Raw genomic sequence first — 10,166 nt, 5'->3', positions numbered from 1 at the left:
TGTAAGGCGGGTTTTGCCTATATTTTAATTTCCACTTTGCGGAAAATCCTTACGTGATGGGTCAAAATGGATGGCATTCTCGAATTCAGCATTCCAAAATACATATAATTCAACCATTACCATTTAAAAAAAAATTCAAAAATGTCAATTTGCAGACCTGTGTTATTCTCCATTAATCATAATTGGTAAGTTTCTATGGAGTTGCTTCAATAATTTGATTTGTATGTGAATAAATGAAATGATTACCATCACAAAGGAAGAACAAATAAATATATCGTCAAGAAACATAAAATTAATTAAATTTATTTTATTATGTATTAGCTAAATATTTCACTCTCTTAACTGACTGATATATTTAAATTTTTTGCACAAGAAGAAATTGCAATGCGTAATCCCAAATACCTAACCTCCAACGTAACATAAAATGGTTCCTTACGATTATATATTGTTCTCTTGGGCTGGATTTTCATTCCTTGTGCACCCTTTGTTTAATTTTACGATTTTGTTACTGTGACCGGCGCAAACTGCTAACAGCCACCAGCGAACATGCGAAAAATGCGAAATGCGGATATTGTGCAGCGAAGGAGGACGATTCCTGCGGCTATGCGATTCTGGCTAATGTGCCTCTATAAGGTAGGCCAGAAAAACTCCAAAAGGTCTCAACCAGAGCTATGCAAATATGTGAGTGCGGTTCGCAGTGTCGAATACTTGACAATATCTGGCGACGTTCCCGAAAGGAGTTTCACGAAATTCACGTTCAGATATTGGTTCGGGTCCGAGACACAACAATTACAAAACCTCTGCACACGTACGTTTATTCTCTTTTCTGTCTTCGGGCTATCAGGAAGGAGATTATATGGGCTCATGACGTAAACCACTTTCAGTCCTTACTGAATTTGTGTATTATTTATCATGTTGTCTTGTGTAATATTGTAATGTAATTGCGATTTTTTTTTATAAATGTTGTATTCGTGTGAATAAATCCGTTTAGAATTATGTAGATTGATAGGCCATATGTCACATTCGTACAATTTTCTGATTTTCAGATTTTCGATTATTGGTATCCTTTATTGGTAACCCATCTGGGTTATAGTTAAAAAGTTTTGTATTACTTTTTTCTGTATTATTTGTAAGTTGTTTAAATGTGTGATGTGTATTTCCCCATATTTCTAATATGATATTTAGATTGGACTAGATTAATCTATAGTATAATCCCCTATTTAGTAGTGCTGGTAGAAGATGACCTATTATACCAAATTTAAAATTCTACCAATTGCATTATAAAATTAAGTTAAATAGCCGGTTGTCATTCAGTTAATAGTGTAACTTTCACTTTAACCTTGCCTTTTGTTGCGTACTGTATTTTCTTTGAAGATCTCAGTTGACCTTTTTAATTAATTTAAGATTTCTTTCCTTTCAACTCGCGTTAAAAAAGAAGACTTCTCGCCTTTTAATTTGACGGGTCATTTCGTTTTATCTATGTTGCTTTGTAATTAAGTATTAAAACGTTTGAAGGAAAAAAATACATTTTTGCTCCCCATGCTTTTACCCTAGAACCTTATTTCCTCCAATCCTATAACACTTAACCTTCGTCGAGTCAAATACGCCGAAGCACAATTACTATCGTATTTTTGTAACGTATTGACAGAAGTTTTTAAACTTTCTGTAGTATCATTCTGCATCTCGTACCTTGATGTACCTCTTTTCAATTTTCAATTATTATTTTTTTGCATTAAGAATATTTTTTGCAATAGTCACTAGTATAATAGCAACTAGTCCGCTGTAAGTATTTAACATTATTTTTGAACGCTTATCCGAATCGACGAAGGTTTGTAATAATAATAAATATATTCTCTGTAATTTAGTATGTGAATGGCACATGTTGTGCCGTATATGTGAAAATAAATAAATTAATAAATAATAACTATTATTATTTATTCATTCCGGAAAATGGAAAAGTAAATGCGATCCACTCATCCCTTGCGAATCTTAATGTGAAACCATTGTAAAATTATTAACCTCAACACAGGTTTGTCCTAGTGAGGTTAAAATTTCTAACCTAAAAAAATTATGCAATGTAAAGAAATGATAAATAAATAAAATTATTTTAGATTTTATTTAATATGAATCGGTCTACATTTTCAATACCAAAAATATGCTTTGTTAAATTTCATATTGTGTCTCTTGAGTAGAATTAAAATAAAATTGTTATTTACTTTATAAAAAAATACCGTAAACTACCAAATAATGTATTTTTTCGTTCGAATTTTAAAAATATATCATAAGAAACTATTTTTAAGAAAAATAATTTTATGGCTAAGATTATCTGTTACGGTTTCCCTTGATTATTTTTTTTTCTTTCTTGCCAAGCGATTTGTTTGCCTGTTACCTATATTCGGGCTGACATAAGAGACACTAAGAATGTACACATTTTTGGCTTGTGTTTTCTTCTTAAATTAATAAGTTCATTTTCATAAATTTATTTATTTATTTATTCAAAAGCCATAAAATGGCTTTTACAATACAGTGAAAATTAACAATTCAGGTCTGTCAGCGATTCAATGATACTTATGGATAAGAAATAATAATTTTTAATAAAATAATAAATATGTTAGCTAACACTATAAGATATCTGAAGTAAATAGTTTAGAAATACTAAAATATGAAATAGGAGCCATGCAGAAGAATATTATCATTCCTGACATTGACTATTGTGTTTGAGGTATGTCATTATAGCCTTCTTATAACTATATTCCGTGCAGTTGAACACATCTACTATTTCTGAGAAAACATTGCCAACTGAATGCAATCTAGGTATAAGCAAGTATCTAAATGACTCTGTCCTGATATTTTTGTTGCAATTAAAAAGAATTTTGGATCGACTAGTTCTTATAGGTATGTTGAAGGTAATTAGACTTAATAAATCAGGGCTGTCTACAATACCATTAACAATTTTATAAATAAAAATCAAGTCGGAAACAAGTCTTTTATCTGAGAGCAATAATAAAAAGATAAAATGAACTGACTTGCTTTACAGACATCATGCTTACGTTGTACAATATGTACATTGTGTACAATGTACATATAGTTGATAGGATTTTCGAGCACGACCGACATAATTACGCGTAAGACCCGGTTCAACTGTCCAGGATTTGGATTGCATGGTGGAAAATGAAAACATTTTATTCATACTTTATATACCGTAAGCACTACGTTAACCCATATAGCGGAGGTAGAAAAGCGATGCCCCGGGGAACAGGGGTGATATTTGAACCTAATTAAACGGGTGGGGCTACCGGAACCTTAAATTAATTAAAGTTATTATACAAGATATTAATTGCACTAGGTAGGTGCTCATCGCAGCATTCTGTAATAGGAGTTTATACTAACCTAATTGTAATAGTGCTAGTATTTCTGTGAACAGCAGACCTCACGTCCAAAAAATGTATGTTTCTTATTTTTTCTCTATAATAAATCACAACCAAAATTTCTTCTGAAATCTATACATTTGTAAGTAGGTACTTAAATTCCCACCTACTTAATTATAAAACATATTATATTTTATAAAACTTTGTTTTTATTTCGAATAAGGAATTATAAAATTAGTCCAAAGAAATCTCAATGACGATTCTTTTTTCAAACTTTCTTCATCATAATATCGAAAAAATGCAAAAAAGAAAATCCAAATAAACACGATGATTTCACATTTAAAAACAAAATCTTTTACTGAACCATGGTTAAAGTTAGCCACATTGTCAAAGTTAGCCACCTTGTCAAAGTTAGCCATCTAAAGTTCCAATCAAATATCAACACATGGTAACTCAACATGTTTGCTACATTATAATGAATTAGTTTCCATCAGCTATATAAGTACCCAAGAAACATTAATTTAACAGTATTGTTTTTTTTTATATTAGTTTGTGTTATTTTATAAAATCATTAACTTCAACACAGGCCGGTCCCAATGTTATTAAAAATTGAAATGTAAACAATAATACCTTGTGAAGAAACAATAAATAAATAAACAAAGTAGGGCTTGCATGAATAATAAAGTGGATGCTGCAAAATTTCGGAAAGATAAACAGAACACGAAATACCAAATGGTCGAGTTAAAACAGTTGTCCGTCATTAGGGCAGATGTGTAATTACACATCTACCCTGACGATGGACACGTAACACGGTCCGAAAAGTTGGCTAAATAAGGAGGTAACGCAATACGGCATAATACCCCAAAAAGAAATCTCGATAATCGATATTTTATATAAATATCAGATAATTGTGTAGGCAACATCTATTTTTTATAGTATGCATTCTCTATATCTATTACCCGGCTTCGTGAGATATTTATGCCCGTTGGCCGTTGATGGTTGTGTAACGAATACCATTTGAAAATATCTGTTTACCTTTTTCGGTTCCACCATAAATAAACCACTCATTAGATCGATATCTTCGGACTTTTTGTATGAAACAAATTGGTCCTAAAAAAACATAGATATATTAATATACACGGTGTCCGGAAACTCGTAGTACAAGCGGGAAACTGGAGAATCTACACCACATGGGGAACCCAAAAAAACATAAAGTTTTTTGATTTGAGCATTTTCAAAAAAAAAAAAAAAAAAACCAAAAAAAAATATTTTTCGGCTATTTTAGGGTTAAAGTTTTTTCTGGTGTTTAGGGTTGAATAACAGATGTTTTAACCCTGCAGAGCAGAAATATTTTATGATTACACCGGGTTAAATGAAGGGTGATTTCAAAATAATGCTTCAAATCCGAGTTTCTTCATTTGTTTTACTTTCAAATAGTTTTAATTAGTTGGGTACTTTGATCTTCAGTAATAATTTATAAGAATTTGATTAAAAAAAAAAAAAAAAAAATCAATTTCAAACTCGATTTACTCGATAACGAAAGCTCAAATAAAAAAAAAATATACTACAAAATCGACTCCAAATGTGATGTAGATTCACCAGTTTCCCGCTTGTACTACGAGTTTCCGGACACCCTGTATAGACAGTAAAATTCTCATTCGGAGCCTACTTATTATACCATACACCAATGAAAAACTCTGAATGTTTATTCCATAGAGTTTTAGAGATTTTCATTGGTGGATATAGTTAGGCAATCATATGACGTCATAATATTTCGATACCAATTTTAGATCGGAGTTCTACCCCCCCGGAATCCACCTTCTTAAATCGTAATCATGTTGGTGGGTAGGTCATCATCATAGCGATCTCGAAATCGGAAGATTTTTTTTTGTTTATAAACTTAACCACGGAACCTACTTTTTAAGTATTTTAATATATGTTTTGATCAAATACAATTTATAAAGCGTAAAACACCGCCACCAAATACCAAATAAATTCAATTTGCCGCCAGTGAAAGGAATGTCAAAGTCCACGTGCTTCACTTGCTCCCTCTAGCGGCTAGAGTTGTTGAAATTGCCACTATTTCAGTAGAGTTGGACGTATTATTAATATTACAGGGTATTTGGTAATATGTAAAAGATATTCGAAGACTGTGCACTTATTCTTCTAAGTTGTGAATCAATTTCATACATTTACAAACTATAGTTGATTCGTCTTCTCCTTTGTCTTTATTTTTCTAACCTAATATCACCATAACATATCCCGGGCAGCAATCTGCAATAACAGTAATGAATAATAGCATATTAAATTAAATATTAACATTAATATGATATCTGTTGAATGAAAGCAATGATACATTCCATTGAACGGAAATACAATAGTATTTAAATCAAATTTTTTTCACACTTCTTCATAATAAAATAATTTTACCTACCAATAAAATTTATATTTTGTTTCCATCGATGCCTGGAATCCATTATGAGAGAGAGCTTGCTCTTTCGCCCTTTTCATTTGCGTTTCGCGCGTGTTTATTCCCTATATTTGCCCCTTTTCTCCACTTGCCACACTTTCTCTCCCTACTGGCAACACTGTAGTGACGCGCATTTCAGGTCACGTGATGTTTTTGTTCATATGACTCGTAATGCACCAGGTAGGGATTACCTGGATTCCAGGCATCGATGGAAACAAAATATAAATTTTATTGGTAGGTAAATTATTTTATTTTGTGTTCCTTATCGATGCCTGGAATCCATTATGAGATGTGTCTGCTCTCACCTGGTGATCTGAAACTTGCGTTATATGTGATGCTATTTAAACTGGAGTAAAGAATGGAGCCATTGAGCACTGGAGGTGTTCGCTACCCGAGTGAGCGACCTCCCTTCGGTAGAATTTCCGGAAGGTGTGCTCAGATTTCGAATTCCCTCTTGTGAGTATCTCCTCTATAGGATAGTCTTCCAACCAGTTTAGAGAGGCTACAGCCGAGCGTACACTTCCTGGGGTTGCGTGGACTCCTGCTTCTCTGAGGACTGATTTAATCCACCCCCCTATTATTGTCTGAGTTGCAGGTTTTGCCTCTCCTGATGTGGTCACAAACAGGTGCTTTAGTAGCGGGCCTCTTCTGGCTTTAGAGAGAGCAACAACTTTCCTCAACCATTTAAGTGGGTTGATGTTGTCTTTTTCTGAACCCGTCAATTTCCAGCCTGACTGTTTGTGCTTGGCTGAATCGGTCTTTGCTCCGAAAACTGGCCACAAGGTGATCGTACTCCTCTTGTCGATAAAATGGTCTGGGGTAACTCTTAGGAGAGTTAAATCATGAACTCTCCTGCCTGACGCCCAGACGAGAAGTATTGCTGCCCTTCGCGATGCTTCAAATAGTGAGTCTTCTGCGGGGGGATTCTTGACCAACCAGTCTACCGCCTGTCTTGGGTCCCAGATGGGGGCTTTCTCTTTGATTCCTCGTGCCATTGAGATTGCCTTGAGAACGTGTCTCACCAGAAAATCAGAACTGATTTTTCTCGCATTCTGAGCTGGGCCGCAAAATGTGACGATGGCTGATTTGTGGACCTGAATGGTCTTAGGGGCTAGACCTTCTCGAACAAATAAGTGGGCTAGATACCTGGCGACCATTGTTGGTGGGGGATTGTTGACATCTACACCGTTCTGCGTGCCCCGTCTACGCCACCTATCCCATGCAGGTTTGTAAGTCTTCAGTGTGGACTCTCTCCAGGATGAGTTGAGGAGTTGGCGTTCTTCCCGACTCCAAGATGTGAGGGCTTGATCCCACCTGCAATTCTCCACACCTCTAGTTCCAGATCCTGGATCCTGGGAGGAGGCAGTCCTGTCGACGTGTCTATTAGGACTCCCTCTAGACTTTGCAGGTGCATTGGGGGTTCGTCTGTTCGCTGTTTTAGGTCGCTTCTCCAGAAGGTCCTCTCCCATTTTGGGACGACTAGCAGAAACATGCCCCTTGCCTGATTTAAGTGTGCTAGCACTCTCAGAACGAGATTTGGCGGAGGGAATACCCATGCTAGATTGTAGTCCCAAGGTCGACTGAACGCGTTGGGAAAGCAAGCTGAGCAGTCGCTTGAGTCTCTGGATACGTAGGTTGGTACCACGTAAGCCGTGGCTGAAGCGAACAAGTCTATTTGCGGGCAACCCCATTTTCCAAATATCTTTTCCGTCACCGGACTTAGTAGGTGCCGCTCTGGGAGCTGTGCGCCCCGAGAGAGACGGTCCGCAATTCCGTTGTATCTTCCTGGAATGTATTGGGCTGTCAGAGATATCTCCATCTGGTCTACAAAATCTAGTAACTCCCGCGTTGTTTCTAGAAGGACAAAGGATTTTGTGCCCCCTTCCTTGTTGACGTAAGCCACAACTGTCTTGTTGTCCGTCTGTAGTAAGACATTTGTCCCTGCCAGGAGATGAGCTTGGTCTTTGATGACCGCTAACACGGCGTATGCTTCCTTCCGGTTTGAGTGCCATAGTGCCTGCTCCCCCGTCCAATGACCCGCAACTGTGGTGTCGTCTAGTTGTCCTCCCCATCCTGTGTCCGCTGCATCTGTCGTCAGGAAGTGATGGAATGGGAGGGGTTGAATTGGGCTCGTGCTTCCGATGGCCCCTAGCTACCACTGTATGTCCTGCAGTGCTGCGGTGGACAGAGCAACCGGCCGAGACGGTTTCAGATGTTGTATGTGGCGGCTGAACCTCTGCAGTCTGCGGCAATGCAAGCGACCACGAGGGATCACGAAATTTGCAAAGTTGAGTCTTCCCAGGAGACCTAGAGCCTGCCTGGGAGAGCAACTGCCGACTTCCAAGGGAACCTGTAAGGCTTGGCGTAGACCAGAGCACTTGCGGTCGGAGAGAGACTTTTGGTCTGCTCTCGTGTCCCATGTTATGCCCAGGAACTCCAACTTTTGCGTGGGCGTCAGGATGCATTTCTCCAGGTTTATGCGCCAACCTAGTTGTTGAAGTGTGTGCACTATAGTAACGACTTGGCGGGCCAGGTGTTCTCTGCACTGGTTTGCTACTAAGAAGTCGTCTAGGTAGACTACTGTCCTCAGCCCCTTCCTTCTTAGCAGCTCCGCTACCCAGTTTGAGAGCAGCGAGAAGATCCTTGGCGCTGATGACAGGCCGAAGGGCAGACACGTCATCTGAAGGAGTTCTCCATTGTAGACGAGGCGCAGGAATTTCCGGTGTGATCTTGCGATCGGCACGTGGAAATAAGCCTGGGAGAGGTCTACTTTTATCATCCAATCGTCGGGTTGGAGGAATTCCGGAACCCGAAAATGGCTGAAAAGTTTGAAGGGCTTTGAATCTATGAAGACGTTCAAGGCCTTCAAGTTGAAGATGGGTCTGAAGGTGTGGTCTGATTTGGAGGTAAGGAACATACCTGACAGGAAGCTCGGAGAGTCGTCTGCTGCCTCCAGAATCTTTGACGCTTTCATCATTTCGATGTGCGCGGTCATGTCTGAGGACGACTTTGTCCTGAAATTCTGCCTGAGCTCGGCCAACGGGAGAGCCAGAGGAGGTTTGGACACAAAGTGAATCCTTGCTCCTTCCAGGATGTTCAGGATTAGTGGCGACGCCCCCAACTCCCTCCACACCTCCCGATATACCTTTAGGCGTCCTCCCCAGAAGAGCTCTGGCCTCCAGTCACCTCCATCGCCTCCTACCCCGATCGCTAGTCGCCTTGCGAGAGGGCTCTTGCTTCTTGGTGGGCTGGCGATGTGTCCTATCTTTGTCTGGCCTAGGAGTGGGTCGAAAGGGCTTTCTAGGGAGTGAGGGTGGAGCTTCCCTCACCGGCCTTGCCATTTGTGAGGTAGAGGGTTGTGGTTGACGGGGGGTATAGGACGAAGGTGCGACACTGACAACCTTGTCTCGTCCCCCGTTTGCCAAGATATAGGCCGCAAGTTCCTCTTTATTAAAGAGGTGACTGGAGCTCGGTGGGATCCTGGCGAGGCCTTCCCTGGTAAAGGGGTCTGTTATTCCCTCCAACAGGGCCTTTCGCCTACTTTGGAGACACTCAGATCGCCTTCCACATACAATTTGTAGGACGTCCTCCGTGATCCTACTGTATGGGGATTCCTTGGCGAACATCTCCTGGATTTTCTCGAACAGGGTCGAAGGGGTCAAGCAGGTGCCGGGATCGGCTGCCCAGTTTACCAGCGTCTGCATATTCCCTTTTACTGCCTCCGTTTGTGATAAGATGGCATTCGAGAGAGCTCCCAGGGAACGATCCAGGGCTGGTGCAAAAGAGCTGTTCTTGTCGAGCCTCTTCAGCTCTTCATTCACCTCCAGCTCTACGAAGGCAGGCGTGGCGGTGTAAGCCTTTTGGGTTTCGGCGTAGCGAACCCGCGACCATTCCTCCGAGTTAAAATGCTGAAGAGCCGAAATAACTCCCACTCTTCTCGCGTCCGCTTTCGGGATCGGTGCCTCTTTCACCAGGGTGCTCGGGTTTCCGAACTCCAGAATGTTCTTCTGGGCGGCTAGGCTGGCGGGTAGTTCTATGAACCCCGATCCTTCCCGCCGTGTACCTTCAGCGGGGTCTTCTCTCCCCGGATATTCCTCGAGTTCTACGCGACTGCCCATTAGGGCGTCCGTCAGAGCGGACACCTGTTGCGTCAGTCGTTCAACTCGCGTGTCCAGGTGTCTGTAACCCCTCTGACTGGACGAAGAATCGGAGTCCGAATCCTCGCGTCGGCGCTTGCGGGAATCTTGCGTTTGGTCGCTGTTGCCGACCGACGCCGCGTCATTATTTTCGATGTCACTCATTTGCGCAACAATCACAATTAAAAGACG

At 40.0% G+C, this 10,166-nt stretch overlaps 1 protein-coding gene across 1 annotated transcript; it reads right to left on the bottom strand.

Annotated features, from left to right (window-relative positions):
* Positions 1–7,990: 7,990 nt before the first annotated feature.
* On the bottom strand, positions 7,991–8,833 carry LOC149421692 (uncharacterized). The gene has a single exon (XM_089634310.1). The coding sequence runs from the start codon at positions 8,831–8,833 to the stop codon at positions 7,991–7,993; it is 843 nt and encodes a 280-aa protein (XP_089490436.1).
* Positions 8,834–10,166: the final 1,333 nt, after the last annotated feature.

The sequence above is a fragment of the Hesperophylax consimilis genome, chromosome 8 (assembly GCF_061612785.1).
Source record: "Hesperophylax consimilis isolate HC1 chromosome 8, BYU_Hcon_1.0, whole genome shotgun sequence".
Lineage (NCBI taxonomy): Eukaryota > Metazoa > Arthropoda > Insecta > Trichoptera > Limnephilidae > Hesperophylax > Hesperophylax consimilis.
This window is presented reverse-complemented; position numbering and strand designations above follow the sequence as displayed.

Excerpts from the sequence above, each read along its gene's own strand:
- LOC149421692 (XM_089634310.1), bottom strand. The coding sequence starts at position 8,833 with ATGACCGCGCACATCGAAATGATGAAAGCGTCAAAGATTCTGGAGGCA.